The 17,798-nt window shown below is 45.0% G+C and overlaps 3 protein-coding genes and 1 long non-coding RNA gene across 7 annotated transcripts in view; 3 read left to right on the forward strand and 1 right to left on the reverse strand.

The window, feature by feature from the left end:
- Positions 1-3,419, forward strand: part of prkcz (protein kinase C, zeta) — a 52,849-nt gene extending 49,430 nt beyond the window's left edge. For all 3 annotated transcript variants that reach the window (XM_029156080.3, XM_029156082.3, XM_029156081.3), the window contains one exon: positions 311-3,419. In XM_029156080.3, the coding sequence (XP_029011913.1) occupies positions 311-398 (88 nt within the window). In that variant the 3' untranslated portion in view covers positions 399-3,419. The remainder of the gene's footprint in view (positions 1-310) is intronic.
- Positions 1,714-7,941, reverse strand: si:ch73-70k4.1 (Fanconi anemia core complex-associated protein 20). 2 transcript variants are annotated; one of them, XM_055510507.1, is made up of 5 exons: positions 7,712-7,850; positions 7,042-7,187; positions 6,580-6,727; positions 5,533-6,047; positions 1,714-4,774 (listed from the first exon to the last, which is right to left on the reverse strand). In XM_055510507.1, the coding sequence occupies exons 2-5, from the start codon at positions 7,047-7,049 to the stop codon at positions 4,702-4,704; spliced, it is 744 nt and encodes a 247-aa protein (XP_055366482.1). In that variant the 5' UTR covers positions 7,050-7,187; positions 7,712-7,850; the 3' UTR covers positions 1,714-4,701. The 2 variants fall into 2 exon arrangements, with proteins under 2 accessions (XP_055366482.1, XP_029011916.1); XM_029156083.3 differs by lacking the exon at positions 7,042-7,187 and having other exon boundaries at positions 7,712-7,941.
- Positions 7,942-7,977: 36 nt separating this feature from the next.
- LOC114858629 (uncharacterized) lies at positions 7,978-11,287 on the forward strand. Its single transcript, XR_003786410.3, has 3 exons — positions 7,978-8,134; positions 8,531-8,760; positions 8,861-11,287. It is a non-coding gene; the product is annotated as an uncharacterized LOC114858629 (long non-coding RNA).
- Positions 11,288-12,033: 746 nt separating this feature from the next.
- The window catches only part of skia (v-ski avian sarcoma viral oncogene homolog a), a 54,459-nt gene continuing 48,694 nt past the window's right edge, over positions 12,034-17,798 (forward strand). The window contains exon 1 of the mRNA XM_029156078.3: positions 12,034-13,505. Within this exon, the coding sequence (XP_029011911.1) occupies positions 12,600-13,505 (906 nt within the window). The 5' untranslated portion in view covers positions 12,034-12,599. The remainder of the gene's footprint in view (positions 13,506-17,798) is intronic.

Consider the following 17,798-nt stretch of genomic DNA (forward strand, 5'->3'; position numbering starts at 1 on the left):
AATCAGCTCATGCATCAGGTGGTTCCCAGGTTGTATTGGGTAGTGAAGCCAACATGACGGTTTTCACCTTGGTGATAATGTTAAATATGCATTTGACCCCCTGGTCATTGCTGTTTAATAACTTGCTGCCAGCTTTGACATTATTCCCATGATAGATAGCTGCAAAAGTTGTTTTAAAGAAGGAAGCCGGAAGCAACGATGCCAGGTCCATAAAATTCAGTGTCTGTGCTGTAGAGATCAAACACGTCCTGCCTTTGTTTGTGCTCCGGTTTGTCATGAAACAACACCTCTAATTCTCTGTCTTCCTCAGGGACGTCATCAAGAGAATAGACCAGTCAGAGTTCGAGGGATTTGAATACATCAACCCCCTGCTGCTATCTACAGAAGAGTCTGTATGAAGGAGAGACCAGCTTCCTTCTTCGCCCACCTACTGTCTGTCCAAGCTGCCGTCTTAGCCAAAAACCACTCGCAAGCCAACTTTGAAAGGCGAGGAGGGGGAAGAGGAAAGGACAACAGGGAGGACGAACTCTCTCTCTCTGGACCTGTCGACGAGGCAAAGCAAGCGGGGGAACGGGCCAGTCTGCCTCCTGGATCACTGGGATTGTTCTGTTGGTGGAACCAAACTCCAGTTCCTTGGTATCTACAGAGAAAACGAAGACACTGAACTGGAAGAACAGTCCCTGTTCTTCCCTTCCTTCCCTTTTTGATTTTCTTCAGTTGTATTGCTTTCTCAGTCTCAGAATGTCCGTTCTCCCGTCAGAGCACGACTGGTTTTTGTAATTTGAACTGTTTCATTCTGTGCCTGCCATCGTGAACACATTTCAACCCGTCGCTCATCCCTGGATGATATGACAGTCCTGAAGTTTTACAGGCCCCGTCTTTTGTTTTGTTTTGTTTATTGGGGGGGACTCAAACAAAACAAGAATGTACAATGACAAAGGAAGAAAAAAATAAGTTATTGTGTACTATAATGTAGGTAATGTTTAAAAAATTGATGCCTTTTTTATTGATGCAAGTGGCACATTTTCATCCTAAATCACAAGTTTTTTAGTTGTTTTAAATTCCACAAACAATAGGGGGAAAGAAACGCTAACTGGGAGATGACTTTTTATTTAAGAAGTGCCTCAAAGATCAAATTAATCACCGCATCTCTGATTGCACTTTTCTCACCCTTCACAGCTTCAGATGGTAGAGACCAGCTGAAGGCACGGCTACACTCTGCCAGTGTTCATCCGAACTTCAGATTTTTAATGCATCAGTACTGATAATGTACAACCGGCCTACAGACTCCCGTGAGCGGCCTCTAAGCTGACAAGAGGTCACAGGCAAGGGTGAACGGCGAAAAGGGTTGGGCTCGATGCGTTTAGTCGTGAAGTTTTCCTGATGCCAAACTATCATTTTGTTCTCCAGCAGTTCGAGAGGAGTCAGTGTAGCGTAAAGAAGGCCACGGTACACGTATATCAGGAGCCGCTGACTGGCTGTGGTCTCCACAGTGTGCGCAGGCTTGCTGGCCGAGCTCGGACTCTTCCACACCAGCTGCCACTGCGTGACCATCTGCAGCCGAATGAAAAATATCACGTGACCCCGTTGGTCAGCCTGCCTTGTGGTAACGTGCCTCCGTTCCTATTTTGGGCACATTGTGTGATTCCATCTTTGCGTTGAGGCTGGTTTTACATGGAGGCAACAGCAGCTTAGTACAAGTTTTACTTAAAGTTTTCCCTTTGTTCTTAAACAAAAAAAAACAAAACAAAAAAAAAAAAACAAGCCGGTAATAATCGTGTTTTGCTTTTGAAAATCGGGCAAGAAAAAGGTCCTCAAGCATTGATCCAAAAATGCTTATGTCTTTGTACACGTCGGAGTATTTGTCAGATATTTAATGACAACCAAGATGTAGCGTAATGGCAAAGAACAGATGGCCTGTTGTTAGCAGTGGCTCTAAAAAAATGATGGTTTAGCATGAGGAACATACAAACCTTTTCCCATTAGGTTTCTATGTTTCCCTAAAAGTGGATTAAATAAATTACAGATACAATATTCAGATTAATATCATTTTATCGTCATGTAAGTGGTATTTTCTTCACTAAAAGCTGAAGTACAGGCTTTCTACATAGTTCTCTAGCAACATAGCCTACAGCTGAGGCAGTAACTTTGGCTATTTGTTGTTACTTTTAGACATTTTAAACCGTTTAAGGACCATAATAATATTGGCAGGTTATTGGTATTGATAATCATCAGTGTCAACTGTAACTTTAAGGGACGCTCTCACCCATACTGTACCGCACCTTGATGTGGAGGTGATCTCGAAGGCTACTTTAGATTTAACAAGGGTTTTTTAACAAAATCAACTGGAAGGAGCCAACCTTTAAACTAAGTTTCGAATAAAATGGGGTTCATGTATATTCCTCCATGTAAGGTTTTGGTACATTTTTGCTGTTTGAATATGGATAGGTTTAAAGCCATTGGAGTAACTACAGGCCCCCCAATCGAAAGTCCTTGAATGTTCTGAAGTAGTCTGTAACCTCCAGCTGACAGCACAACAGTTGCCCAGTGTAAAGCCAGCTCAACACATGGTGGTCAGCGGTTTGCAGGCTCAGCTCGCCAAGCTCTTAGCTCACTCCTGCACCATGATGATTCACTAAAGGGTTTCCAATTCAGAACTTTCGTTTCCACAGATGTTGGTGTTCAAAACCATTTCAAAAGGCCATTAGTATGTGTACACACTAAAACGAAAGCGGTTTGTAGTTCAGGCAAGTAGAAGTCAATATACTGCCACCTTTGTGTACAGCACACGACATGTGTAACCAACGTAGGAGCTTAGTGCAACTACAAGGCTGGGACGATATCAAACACATGCACAACTCATCTGTGAATATGAAGTACAAGCACGGATTAAAGTCGCCTGTGAGGAGCTCTGAGCCTCGGATACAAGCTTTGTGTTGATCTATGGATCTGTGCACTACCGAGGAAAGAAGAGCTCCCAATTGGCTGGGAATTATTTGATGAAATCGAACCGATGCTCAATTCTTCACCACATAATAGGATTAATTATAGTCAGGGTATCAGTCAAAGGCAGGAAAGGAAAAGCGATAAAACAGAAGCTCCACAATCACTGATCAGGCCACCATCATGAAAACACACACACTGCATTTATTAGTCAGTTCAGTTGACCGCCCGAGTCAAACTTTAGTGGCATTCTTTTATTACAGAGGGACCAATGAATGAACTGGGTGTCCTTGAAACCACATCACAGAACAGCGAAGGCCAATTAAAAATAAAATACATGAATTGAATCTTGAAACTGGATGAACTTAGCCTATGATTTTGTTCTAACATTATGCTGGTTGCATATGCTTAATTTTGCTTCACAGCATCTTTGTAAATATGTGTAATTATTAAAAGCGATACTGGTTTTCCGTGAACTCAATGCTTCCTTTTGCCAACCACAGCAGAAAGAACTCTTTGACATTATCTTGTTGCTATCTGCACGTTCGGTCTGTGAATGTATTGTGTTGGAGTTGGCCTCGTGCACCAGCACATCCTCTGATCACCACTAACTGTCCACACTGGAAGACTAGAAAATCAAGTAAGTGAAATGAATCACCTAAAACTACTTCTTGTGTTTGACACATACATTTATCATTCAGAAACATTTATTTATCGTCAATTTCAGAGCTCATGCTTGGAGCTAGGATATAACTAGTCTATCTTGGCATAAAGGCTGGAAGTAGAAGGTTCTAATGGATGGATGCACTCTAAAAGTACAAAAAAAAAAGTACACGCACGGTAGACTGGTAGACTGTGTTTGGTGCCTCTGGCTGCATGGATTATTGCCAGACATGATCTGTACAGACATGACGGTAACAAGACACTCCACCAGACCAGGCTCGACAAATTCATTACTTCATATATCTTTTATATTGCTTGGCTGCATTAAAAACACACCTTCCATCGCTCTGTGTTGCACTTCTGCTCCATTAGTCAATTTATTTTTTATCCATTCTGAGCAGGATGCTTTAGAAGTGAAAACACACACCACTGCTTCAAGATACTTAGCAGTTTGAGACACTGGGTAAAAAAAAATACACTCTGTAAACCCATTGCATGTGTACAACAAAGTCCTGAAACTGTTTATTTCAACATCAGTCAACTCTTTAGTAAAATGATGATGCAGTGATCAGAGGACGTCATGATAACAATACCCATCAAAGCAGCTGTGCAATTCTCATTTGATTCATGTAATAAAGCAGCCAGCCTTAATATATTTTTGGAGAAGCAGCTTTGTAAAATGGATGCAGCCCGTTTCTATTTTGGTCTCCCATCTCCCAGAGGAGGGCAAGGCGGGTTGGACTGACATTTTAGTTTTGAGATCCTCTTGACCAGCTGGAATCAAAGGCACCAGAGGCCAAGTGGAAAAGTTAAGCAATCCAATTTTGGCATTTAGAGTCTAGCAAATATAAACTGAACCCGGGAAGAGAATCGACCAGAGATATAGAGGTATAGCAAATATTCCTCTCACAGTGTTTCCCTCAGCTCGTAAATATTCTGGGTTGCTCACCTTGAGGTAAAACCCAGTGTGCCCTTGAGTCTCTCACAGTGAACACCCTGTCACCCTGTGTCCTCCTTCCAACGCCGTCCTGCAGTCTCTGGGCATCTGGGCTGTTCAAACTCCCTGGACAGGAGCCAGACAAGCATCACGTAGGCTTACCAGGTCAAGTCCACGTCCATCTCTGACAGACACTGGGCCAGGTGGCCGTCACAGTCCATCTGGGTGAACCTGGTCGAGACGGGGACATGAAGCTTCACTGTTGTTGCTGCCACCGTTCAATAAACACACCTTTGCATACGCATACAGCCGGGCTACGTTGGCTTTTATCAAAACATCCAAACATGCCCACGTGTCAAAAGCATCAGGGTCAAAACAATAGAAAATAAATACTAAACATTTAAGTGTCACAGCAGTGAAAATTCTACTAATCATACGCTGCCATGTTGTTGTTTTTTTTCTTTAGTTGGCTGTGGTAGTAGCTCACAAACACAGCAGAGATGCAGGCTAAATGCTGTTGTTAGCATGCTAACAAGGTCAATGGTGAAGTCATTTCCTGGCTTCACTATCTCATCCTATACTGTTGCGTGTTATTGTTTGTATAGATCTACATTTTATTTCTGTTAATCTGGATTTTAATGAATTCAGGTCCCATATGGGAGTCAAAAACCTTTCTCAAGCCAGCCATTTAAATTAAATTGCCCATTTGTCAAATGTACAGACACAGTGACTGTGGATGAACTATTAGGCAGCTGGATATTATATTTCATCTGTAGTTGATAGATTAAGCTCAATCTATAGATATTGTCTGCTGATTCAAAAAGTTAAGAGTTTTATCAACTTACATTAAGAGCAAAGACACTGTGTTAAAGATAAAAAAGTGCCAGTCTGCATACAAATCCATATTATAAAGCATTTTATGACTGCTACTAAAACTCCACCCAAGAAACTGCAGAGATATAACAAATGAGCTTTGTTGCAGCTCTTACCCAACAGGGAACACCATCAGGCACATGGGGCAGCTCTGAAGCCCTCCTCCTCCATCCTGCACCTCCTCTGCTGCTTTATCTTCCATCACCACCACCTTTTTATTTTCACTCCCCTTCTGGAGAGAAACCCGGCTGTCAGACATCTTCATCTCGTTTGTGTGAAGCTGCCTGTTGACAGTTACGGCTTGTGGTTCTCCTTGCTCCCCACCTTTTCTTCCTGCTTCACTCCCAACATTTGAGGATCCTACTGGTGGTGCAGCCGTCTCCCAGCAGTGGAGGGATGGCCGTGTTTTTTTGGCGAGGCTTTGAAGGGTTGTTGTTGTTGTTTTACCATCGTGACTCTCCCTGCTGTGCAGTGACTGCTGTCTGTCAGGCGGGTCTGGTACAGGTTTGGTGTGTACTGACAGGTCCTGCTGGGAGGATTGGAGCCTGAGAGGAGCAGGTTCAGGAAAGGGGGAAACCTCTTCATTTAAGTCACACCACCGCTGTTCTTCTAACTTCAATGCTGTTGGTTTCTAACATGATACAGAAAGTAAAAGAACACTTAGTACCAACACCAGCATTTAAACTCAAGGTCTTTTACCAACTGAAATAATGCCTATGCCTAAAGTGGCATACTGTGAATAAAACTAAAAAAAATAACATCCACTTATGTTTTTAGACTGGTGGTCTAAATAATCTGTCTAATCCATTTTGCATTAAAGTCTATTAAATCCAACTGTACAAAATCCTTTACAATCATCAAAAGACGGCTGGTCTCATGTGGCTGCTTCATCCTTCAATAGTTTAACCCGTGTGAACACTGGGTAAGTTTGCTTTATGTGATATTTTACTAATTAACCATAGCTTTAATAGCGTTGTGGTTTGACGCAATAGTGTTTAATGTTTGAGCATTTATTTTTCTTTCACTAGTAAATTTTGGGCAGTGTTTGTTTAAATGACTTTGAACTAATAACTTGATAGGGCAAGGAGGTTAGTATCTAATGAATTGTTCTTCTTGACTCTTGAGATTATTTGATTCGCTACATTCATTTGATAGAAACCTACTATTGTAGATGGCTGTGGAAAATCAGGAACCAGATCCCAGTGCTGGTTGTCCAGGTACGGCAGAGCAGACCTTAGTGTGAGCATCCACAGCCTCTCTGCAGCAGGCAGCTGCTCTCTCTTCCACCATGGTGCTGCTGGACTCACTGAGCTGCAATCAGATATTACATACTGTCGGTTTCACACAGCTGCCACGGGATCAGTGGGTTTGTCTTCAATGCAGCTCCAGCTTTAACATACTGTTTAGTTGACTGAGAATGTCAGTGTGTAAAAAGAGATTTCGCCTGTCACTACCAGAATCTGAGGGCATTGCAATAAGTGCATTTTAATCAGTCACACATTTATGAAAGTGCTTTCATCTATTTAATATAGTGGTGCCAATGGAAAAAGAAGATGTGTCCCAGTGTACAGACCAGTAAACCACATAATTTATCGGTATTATTTCAACAACATTCTGTGACTTACTGGTGCATAATGGTTCAGACCACTGAACCGATTCTATGCAGTTTTTTTATAGTTCGTTCATTGCGCATTTGCTCCTGTGTTATTTACTTTCCTTCATGTTTACTCCCACGCTCCCGTTTGGCTGCTGCCGGGAGAACACGCTTGTTCTGGTGAAAAAAAATGAATTTAGCCCAACATTAAATGACACTTTTATCACCTACACTTGTCGAGTCTAGGAAAACAGCCCTTTCAGCTTATTGGTAAATCCTGCCAAGTCTGATTTTGTTGGTATTGAGAGGAAATTAAACTGGTCTTGTACTTTTGAAGCTATTATTTTGTATTTATTTGTGTGTTTGTACTGATCCCAACTGGTTTAACATCAACATTGCTAAATTAAAAGTTTTTACCATTTCACAATCGATTTGTCTTCATTTCAGGTTTTAAGAAATTGTTCCTCTTTTACTACCTTCGTTTATTTTACTGTGTCAAAGTAGAACTATTTCATTGTTAACTCTTTTTATGAACACAAATGTGTTCATTTGTTTTGCCATGTCATGAGGGGAATGTTTCACATATTAACGTATTACATATACAGGACAAATGAACAGAACAATAAAATGCATTTAATATTTTCAATGACGACTTTTTTATGCGGATGCAGGAGTATGAACTGATAAAACCGAGCACCAACCGATCCGTCTGAGCCGTCACGTCACCAGGCAGTAAGGAGTCATCCCTCTTCGTCGTCCCAATCCTGGTTTCCTCCCGGTGAATCTCCTCCACAGCCCATTTCTTTCGCTTAAGCTTGGATTTGGGCTGATTGTCCGCCATGTCGCTTGTTTGTTTTAGTAACTTCTGAACTTCGCGCCAGCAACAACAAGGACTTCCTTATTCCTGACATGTGACGTCACGTGACCCTGTCCAATCAGAAGAGCGTGCAGATTTCCTACCCTCTCGCGCGTACACAAGCGTTAAGGAAGTTTTACGAATTTGTCAACTTATTTATGTACATATTCATTCTTTTACATTATTTGAGCATCATCTGTGTGACATTGTTTTTATTAAGTTTTGCAATGTCAGCTGAGCAATAGAAAGAAGAAAACACACGTGTTTGGTAAGGTCTAATTTTCTCAAGTTGCTGCTTTTTTAGTGTGGGACAGTTTGGAAATAATAATGTAGCTTTTCAAAACTGAACTTACTCTACTAATTACTATAAAAAAATACAATGTAATTTGCAGAAGAGAACAAGTCATTCATTAAAGTAATTGATGCAGGTTCATGAACCAAATTACCACATGGAAAGGGGCGTGGACGGAGTTCAAACTACAACACAGTTTTAGCAAAATATTGAGGATAAATATGATCAAATCAGCACAAATCAGCTAATCAATACGTCTCACTTCTAGTAAACTAGTTATTATGTCACTCTTGCACAAGGGTTTCTACTCACTGCAGATTACATCATACAGCTATGCTAACTGTCAGGATAATACTTTGTTCCCTCTGCTAGGACACACATAAAGTGGAAAGTTGAAGTCATAATAATGGTGGGACTTTCTGAGGCTTTTAAGCAGTTGGCCACAAGAGACTATCCGACCAACGCAGAGAGGCAGCAGTTATGCAATGGAAAAAGACGAGGGAAAGCTGGACCCAACAGGAGGACGGGGGGAAGGAAAGAGGAGAGCATTATTAAATGAATGGAAAACAGTACGTTGGGAAAACTAGCCACTTTAAAATAAGGTGAGAGCATTTCTTCTGGAAACGCTGCCATTTGATGAGTATTCCAGGCGGGCCACTGTCGAGTTGCTGACTTTGGCCAATTGGTTTGTTCTACCTCAAGTAACACAAAAGCAGAGCAGTGGGCCAGGCCTGTGGTCCACGGCGCTGCTCTGGGAAAAAGTGATTCGGCGCCTGGAAAGAGAGGTTATGTCATCCGCCCCACGTGATGAGGTGTTGTGCTCCGCTGCCATGGCGACAGTGGAAGATGATCAGCAGAATAGATGTGAGGTAGTAACCGTCTGAACCGTTTAAATTGAAACACTACAGAGGTTTTCTGTTTCTCCTCGGACGATGACGACAAACACAGAAAATCACTTGAGTGTTGCTGATAGATTACAGCTAGTCAGATTACTGGCATTTAGGTGATGCGTCAACGAAGCGCCAATTGTTTATATACTGACGTTCCTTTTGTTTTTTGTGGAATGTAAGGTGCAAAACTTCCTTCATAATCTGTCCTGTTCCATCGTCATGTTGCCATTTTGTTTAAATGACCCTCTGCTCCAGGTCAGCGTGGCTCCTGCAGGGTTTGTTTTGCATGAAGCAACCCATCTCACAGCAACCTTCCTTTTAAAAGGCCTCTTGTCATTGCTGGTGTAAACCTTAGTTGGAACTTTGGCTTTGTGTCCTCATCCTGCTTCTGAGAATTTCACACTCGAGTAAGTAGAGGGCATAATTTCGTATTATTTTTCTGTGTAGGTGCCCGTTATTTAATTAACTTTGATACCTGAGGGACATGGAGAATCGTTGTATCTTTCCAAACTCACAGTTTCACAATCATATTTGTGTTAGCCAGTGACCAGCCAGGTTCCTGAGGTTCATGGAAAGCAGGCAGGTTGCCGATCTTCACCTCAGGGAAAGTTTCTAATCTGGTAGTGAGCTGGCACAGATTCCAGCCCAGCCACTTCACCATTGGAGCCATCACAGCTCACCACTGCTTTGATGTGATACAGACTTATAGTGATTTACTCCGATTTTTTTTATTTCTAGCCAAGGCTGGAGACCTAGCTTTGCTCAGCATCAAGGCTGCCTCCATCTATAATTGTACAATGTCCTCACTGATTGGAAATGTACATACATAACTTCTAAAAGTGGATGGAAATAGTATCGAATAATATTTTGTTCATTGTGCACATCTGTGCAGTCTACCTGGCCAAATAACCAGCTCACTGGTGGATGAACACAGGTTTTGGTTTTGTTTAAGGCGGTGAGCCAACTAAACCTGTCAGCCTCGATGTGACATCCCTCAGACCACAAACCACCAACTGTCATTTGCATGAACTAAACAATAAGTCTTATGCTAAGCTAGCCTAGGCTAACCACATCCTCAATTCCATCTTATTGTTTTGCTAATAAGCCTCACAGATGTTATCTACCTAAATCAAATCGGCAGGAAATGGTTTTGACATTGGTTATAGTTGGGATTAAAAACGTTACATACACCAGTCTGGAACACGATACAGTACTGTTCTTTGGCTAAAATAAAAATAAAATAAAATACAAAGTCTTACACTTCAGTGGAGCCTTGTATCTACAGGTGCACATATCATTCATGGACAGAGCCTGAAAACCTTTGCACAATACACAATACCTGTAAACATGTGGACAGCCGCTGCCTGTTGTTATTATTTCCTCTCACCTCAACTGGTCAGGGCAGATAGCCGCCCACTGACCCAGATTCTACTGGGGGGTTCGTCTGGTAAAGGGATGCGCTCCTCTCCACGGTCTCCTTCTGATGCTCATTAGTGTCTTTTCAGCTTTTCTATATAGTTCTGGTTTTAAGGAAGATGTGGATCTTCAGAAATAAACATTCATAAACTGTTATAGTCTATTACTTTTGTTTTCCACTGTTTATTATGGGGGCCTATTTAGATGTCCAGCATACACATGAATTTCAAAATGTAAAGCTACATCTGTCCCCCAGACTGGCCTTCCAGATCGTGCCCCCTGCCGCCATGTTGCAGTTACAGCCGGGTTTGGCCAGGGGACGCCACAGGAGCACCAAAGCGCTGCATCAGTGGGTCTGGAGTTGAACTTGCTCCGGACACATGACCTATCTGCAGGTTGTTTCTTACTTCAACTTTATTTACTGTGTGTGATTAGTACATGTGACAGACAAGTGACTAGATTCAGATCTGCATGTAGTCAGAATATTTTAGAGTGGGGACATATTTCTAATTCATGAGGAGCAAAACATCTTCAAAGCATCGTTGAAGAACATGAGAAATTAAACATTTTTAAATTAAAAGGATTGCATTTGCAGAGATTAAAAAAAGTCAATGCATGAATAGAAAGAATATAAAATATTCAAATAAAATAGATTGCTTTTGTTGACAGCTTCTAATGGCTGCTTTGTGAAATACAAACACAAAAACAAATGTCCGCTTGTCATTTCATTAGCGGGATTATCTTCGAAGGTCGTCAACACATACAACTTGTTTTTCGCCACTAGTTGCCAAACAGTTTTAACACATTTACGCAACAAAGAAAATAAATCAACCGCAGTCAGTCGCGCAATTTGCGTTTCCCCTTCCAAAGCTAAATTTGTATTGTCTCGCAAAACAGCATCCATTGAAACGCTCGGGTCTTCTGCTCCATTCGTAGCTCATGGGGAAAATAGTAAATATGGACTTTCTGCGCTGAAATCCAACAATCAATTTATGTACGCTCACGTTTCTGTTAAGATACCCTCAACAACATAAATTTGTGGTGTTACAATATTATTACGTTGCTCAGCTACAGAAATACTGGCTTAGAAATAGATTTACATATACATTTTTCAGTCTCTGGGCATCGAAGATAAAGATTATAAAAACGATGCCTTTTAGTGCAATTATGTTATCGTCAGCTGTTTGTAGTATTAACTGATTATTAACTGTAGCCTACTGTAGTTGTTGCTTTTCACCACTGTAATAATTACTTTAAGGAAAGTTTGAAGCGATTTTAGCTGGTGTTTCCTATGCTCCGTGAATGCATCACGCGTCTCCTTCTTTCTCTGCTCTGTACGGGGCAGAGGAAAGAGGAGGGGGTGACGGCTTGTTCCTGGAAGAGCCCGGCCTGCCTGCAGAGTCACTCACATTCCTGGCTGGGATTCAATGACTGAGCCAGACACACAAACACAGAGGGAGGGGGCGCGCGCGAGATAGAGAGACAGAGACGCACTGCCACGGAACGGAGAGAGAGAGAGAGAGAGAGAGAGAAAGAGAGCAAGACGCAGAGCCACAGACTAGAGAGAGAGCCGTAGACTGGGAGGAGAGAGAGCGATCGAGCAAGACGCAGAGCCACAGACTGGAGAGAGAGAGCGAGCGCGCGCGGCAGGCTGGCTCTCAGACTTCTCATCTGAGCGCAGTCAGAGTGAACTGCGGGGGCAGACCGAGTGGATTGCAGCAGTCCTCGACAGCGGAAAGAACCTCAAACAAGGATTTTCATCGAGCCGTATCGACTCCCAACTCCCCCATTTTGATTCATTTTCGCCTACTTCGCGGCTGGACTCGACAAACGGAACTTTTTCTTCGCCCGCGTGGAGTTTGGGAGCGCTGCTTTTCCTGAATCCTCCAGATATGGACAGTCGGCGACCCGCTGCAGGGAGCGACTGGCCGGCGCTCGCGCACTAGTCACAGGAGTCGCGCTGTAAACTCGCCGTGTGTGACTTTCCCCCCCTTTACTGGATGTTTGATGAAGCGCTTCGACATTTCGCTCATTCTCGGAACACCGTGGATTTACCAGCTCCAGGAACGGGTAGATAGTTGTGATTCCCGGTCGTCGACGAGAAGGATTTACGCGTCTAAAGTTGAAGGAAAAACATGGAGACTGTAAGTCGGCAGAGCTTCCAACCTCATCCGGGACTGCAACAAACTCTCAAGCAGTTTCATCTCAGCTCTATGAGCTCTTTGGGCGGACCGGCGGCGTTCTCTGCCCGTTGGCAACATGAGCTCCTCTTCAAGAAGGACGGAAAGGAGCCCGAGCCGGTGCTGCAGCATCTGCCGCCGCCGGTGATGCCGGGCCCGCTGTTCATCCCGTCGGACCGCTCCACGGAGAGGTGCGAGACGGTGCTGGAAGGGGAGACCATCTCGTGCTTCGTGGTCGGCGGCGAGAAGCGCCTGTGCCTGCCGCAGATCCTCAACACGGTCCTGCGGGACTTCTCCCTGCAGCAGATCAACTCGGTGTGCGACGAGCTGCACATCTACTGCTCCCGGTGCACGGCGGACCAGCTGGAGATCCTCAAAGTCATGGGCATCCTGCCCTTCTCGGCCCCGTCCTGCGGCCTCATCACCAAGACCGACGCCGAGCGCCTCTGCAACGCCCTGATCTACGGAGGCGCCTACCCGCCGCGCTGCAAGAAGGAGATGAACGGAGGCGCGCTGGAGCTGGAGCTCACCGAGCGCAGCTTCAAAGTCTACCACGAGTGCTTCGGCAAGTGCAAGGGCTTGTTGGTGCCGGAGCTGTACAGCAGCCCCAACGCAGCGTGCATCCAGTGCATGGACTGCAGACTCATGTACCCGACCCACAAGTTCGTGGTGCACAGTCACAAGGCGCAGGAGAACAGGACTTGCCACTGGGGCTTCGACTCGGCCAACTGGAGGGCGTACATCCTCCTGGGCCAGGATTACACGGGGAAAGAGGAGAAGGCCCGTCTGGAGCAGCTCCTGGACGAGGTCAAGGAGAAATTTGACTTCGCCAACAAGTACAAGAGGAAAGCGTCATCCAGGGTGAGTGGGCAGTTTTTTTTTGGGCTCGGTTTCCTTTAGATTCAGCTCATGCATGTCTCAGTAGGACTGATTACACTGTTCAGATGCATCACAGCCTCATTCTACCTTAACCACCGCAGCGCTAGTGTTAAACTTTAAACCAACATCCACTTATTGCAGCTGCCTGATCCATGCACTTTCCCCCCTACGTGGGAACTTACAGCTCAGGTTTAGCTGCATCGGGTGAAATGCGCTCAGCTACAGACGTGTGCTGCAGATTCTTGGTTCAGTCGCTTCGAGCTGTCAGTCCTGAAACATCTAGTTAAAGAGTTCGTAAAAGTGTGATATGTGTCTGTCAGGAGGCTGGAGCCCCGTCCCCTTCTCCTGCTGCAGAGAAACCACTCTATTTGGTCACCATTACCAGATTATCACTAATTGGGCCTCATCCAGCAGCGACAACAAAACGCCTCCGGTGGCAATAAAGCCATTATTTCCCCGTGAAACACCTCTCAGGACCACTTTTTATTGGTCTGTACTGTAAATACAACCTCATTTACCAACAAATGCCTCAGCGGGCAGTAAACAGCATTGTGTGGTGGGGTGGGGGTGCAGATTAAACACAAACTGCGTTCACATTAAATGGAATTTCCCTCTTCCTTCCTTCCCAACACGCTTCTTAGTAAAAAGTTTGGTTGTTTCAATGTATGTGTTTCTATTAAATGAGATTTAAATGATCAGCAATGTTGTTGTTAGAATCAAAGTCGCTGCATTTGTGTGTGTCTGTGTCTTGTGTGTCACGTTAAACGTTGATCTGGCCGTCAGGAGTGTGGCTTCCTGTGGCTAAATCAGCGCTGCGTTTGCTCTTGAAGCCTTTTTTTCCTCCTGAGGTTTTATAAACATCGTCTGATTCTGACTTTACAACACTGGCGCGTGTTCGTTTGGTGGACGCACAAACTTCCAACCACATGCAGTAGTTTAGACACGGTCCCCCACCACGCTCTGCGTTGGGGGCTGACTGTAAAGCTATACGCCGGGCAGGCGTTCGCAGGAGGGGGCAGTTGCAGGGTGGCAGACTGATTAAAAAAGATCCCACCCCCACTTCACCTCTAGAGAAAAAAAAGGCCAATGCGGCCATTTGCATGAACTGTTACACATGAATGGAGCTGATGAAGCAGGGTTTAGAAGTATTGTGGTGGAAACATAATATGATCCCAACAAAGGCGAGCATTCAGCAAACACGGGGCCCATCCCCCCCTCCAAACGTCCATCCCACCCCCGCTCTTACCTGCCGCTCTGATTGAAACCAGACTGGGCCCGGAGGGCAGCGCATTTGTTGATGAGGCGCAGAAAGCAACCGCAAAAGTGTTTACAAGCAACTTCTCCCCGGTCCTCCGCCGAGAATCTGACAAAGGGAGAGAAATCAGAGAGACCCTTAAAGTCCCGCAGAGTGCCAAAGTCCTGCCATGCACGGTGAATACCCACTCTTGGCACACACTTTCATTCAGGCTCGAGTGGGCACACCTCGAGGACCCCCACTATCTGGGGGCCTCTTCTATTTTTATAAGTGCCGATGGGGCACCCGAGTGTTAAGCCCAAGGCTCGTTTGAGCTTCTACTCTGCTTTTTTAATTCGACCCCCCCTTCCTTTTTCCTCAAGTGCCCTGTTTCAACAAGCGCTAATGAGCGGATGCATGCTGGGTAAGAGTTGAGGAATATTTCTAGACTTATGGCGACGCGGCTCTACTTTGTCAGCACATTTCCACACAGCCGAGGCGCTTTGAACGCGCTCTTGGAGGACGCGAGGCGAAGTGCGAGACGGAGCCGTCTACCTCTCAGCACCAGAAAATGCCAGCGTCAGTGCGCCGTCAGCCGAGGCGCTGGGCGTCTCTGTGAATATTAATGAGGGTGTTACAAAAGTGTTAGCAGCGGTCTCGCGTACAGACAGACACAGGAAGTGATATTGCTGCACTTCCCTCCTTGCAGACGCTCATTTCGAGAGCTTCCCTCCCGAGAAGCGCGCACGCTTCTGACTCACGGGCGCTTTTTCGCTTTCCGCAGAATGACGGCGTTTCGAGTGAGAAGCGCCAATTCTCGGGAAACAAACTCATTCTGCCCTTATCTCGGCGGACGGGAGCCGCGGCGCTAATTGTGAACGGCAACGGCCGAATGCAGTGAACTGTTGAGCGGGTTGGAATTGGTTGGTGTGCTGGGCTCATGCTCATGCCAGCCCTTGGCCGCAAGTCCTTTGGTTTCTGGCTGGTACACATGTGGGTGGCACACATAATCAGTGGCTTTCCGCATCAGGATGTTTAGATAAGGATTGCGGCTGCAGATTTAGTAGGTTGCTAACTTTATAAATCAGCCTCAAGATGAAGTGATTTCTGCACAGCCTGTCTGTTCGGGGGAGATATGAGCAGAATTGGGGGCAGAGGGCGGCGTTTGCAGAAGACGGACTCCATCCAAGGCTGAAACCGCTACTGTAGTTTTTGCAGATGAAACAGGACTGATTGGCTGAAGTCATGGCGATGGGCTGTTCTTTTTTCTTTTTTTTTCAAGCGGATGAATGCTGGTGCATTAGCAGCAGACAGGCGGCTCACATTCCACAGCTGCCACTCCCTCACGGAGGTGAAGACGCCTCACGCTGAGCGATGTACAGTATGAAAACACTCGTGACCGGGCTTGAATGGAAAGTGGCCCACATGCATGTCTGTCAAAGTCAACAATGACTCCACTGCTCCCTCTTGAGCGAGGCCGAATTCCCATGCGGAGGTGGCGGGAAGTGTTTCATTTAGAGGCCGATGTGTAATGAATGCAATAAAGCGGGGTTGGAGGCTTTCTGTATTTATGCTCTACATATGCCGTGCTGCTGTGCTGACACCCAGCACATTCCTGCAGCTGCGTCCTTTGTGACGGAAAAAGCTGACAGCCCGTTAGAACTCTGAACCACGATGCCCTGAAATAGAAAAACAAGACTACATTTTGGCGGGTTGTAAATCATTACACTCGGATTTTTTTGCTGCCATCACTAAAGTGCAGGAGCTGAAAGTTCCTCATTTACTTCCCCAGCGTTCCACCCCCCACCCTCCATGAAGCTGCTCGGGGTATCTGGCCTCCAGCTGAAGGGGTTGCTTGTTTCGGGAGGAGGTGTTGGTGGGGGGGCTCAGAGGAAGTGAACTCCCCAAGGGAATTCAGGCCCATGTCCTGTTTCATATGCAAGGCGCAGTGCTGGCTAAGCCTGCTGACAGCCAGCCATGTCCCCGCTATGGACAGGACAACAGCTGGGAGCTGTGCATTTAAATGGCAGCTGAGGGAAACTTTTAACTAAATAAATTTAAATTTAATGGACGTTTGGCAAAAACGTGACAGTTGCAAAAGTTCGCACAGAGCCTCATTGTTTCCCGATTGCGTGGGTGCTCTTTTCGCTTTGAGTCAACGCAGCGTCGTGTGTTTTGATGTTCTTTTCTCTGTCTAATAGTAGAACACAGCATCAGCGCCATGAGCCCCGGGTTCCGCCGTCGGCTTTCAGGCTAATGCTGGACAGTGGGTCCACGTTACAAGAACGACAGAGGCCCGGGGAGATCAATGCCACATCGACGTTTCACTGTCTTTGTGTTAAGTGCGATTGGAATCTCCAGCTCAATAAACCAGAACGGCAGACCAACACAGGAAGTTCCTGTGGCTGTGGAATAAACACACAAGACCGCCAAGAGTAAAGCACATGTGCGTTTTATGTTGATCTGGTGGCAATTATTTAAACAGTAGATAATGAACATGAAGCAGACTATATAAGACAGTAGCAACTAAAAAAGTTTATGAACAGACAATAATAAACACTTGGAGTTTCCAATACAAAAAATAATAATCAGTGTGTTTAACGTCTTATTCTATGCAAACAGCTGCCTCCAAATAGATGTTTTGAGAAAGTGGGACCTGATTATTTGTATTGTAAACAAACGAAAGCCACCCAAATAAAAAGACTAAATAGTAGTTACATTATAGAAACTTGGTTTCTCCCTTTCTGGAAAAAACGAAGCTGCAGAAAAAAAAGCAACCATTCTTCATCGCACTGACAGAGAAACTCACAGGAACTGTGTGTAAGACTTTCTGATGTGCCTTTAAACATCTGTCTCTGCCTGCGTTTCCACCACAAGCCAACGCGCGAGTAGCAGAGCTTCGCCACCGCACAGTCTGCAGCGTTGGGTAATTTCTCAAATGCCTGGCATCGAAGTAGGAGCGGAAAATGAATTAAGTGCTGTGATTCTTTTCAAACACGAGCTGTTGAATTGAAAGCCTCTAAAGCTCAGCAGACAAATGG

Source organism: Betta splendens, chromosome 7 (assembly GCF_900634795.4).
Source record: "Betta splendens chromosome 7, fBetSpl5.4, whole genome shotgun sequence".
Lineage (NCBI taxonomy): Eukaryota > Metazoa > Chordata > Actinopteri > Anabantiformes > Osphronemidae > Betta > Betta splendens.

Coding starts and splice junctions, on each gene's coding strand:
- si:ch73-70k4.1 (XM_029156083.3), bottom strand. CDS start 7,851: ATGGCGGACAATCAGCCCAAATCCAAGCTTAAGCGAAAGAAATGGGCT. Junction 6,728..7,711: donor GTGACGGCTCAGACGGATCG/GTTGGTGCTCGG, acceptor ATCTGATTGCAG/CTCAGTGAGTCCAGCAGCAC. Junction 6,048..6,579: donor TTCCACAGCCATCTACAATA/GTAGGTTTCTAT, acceptor GTATCATGTTAG/AAACCAACAGCATTGAAGTT.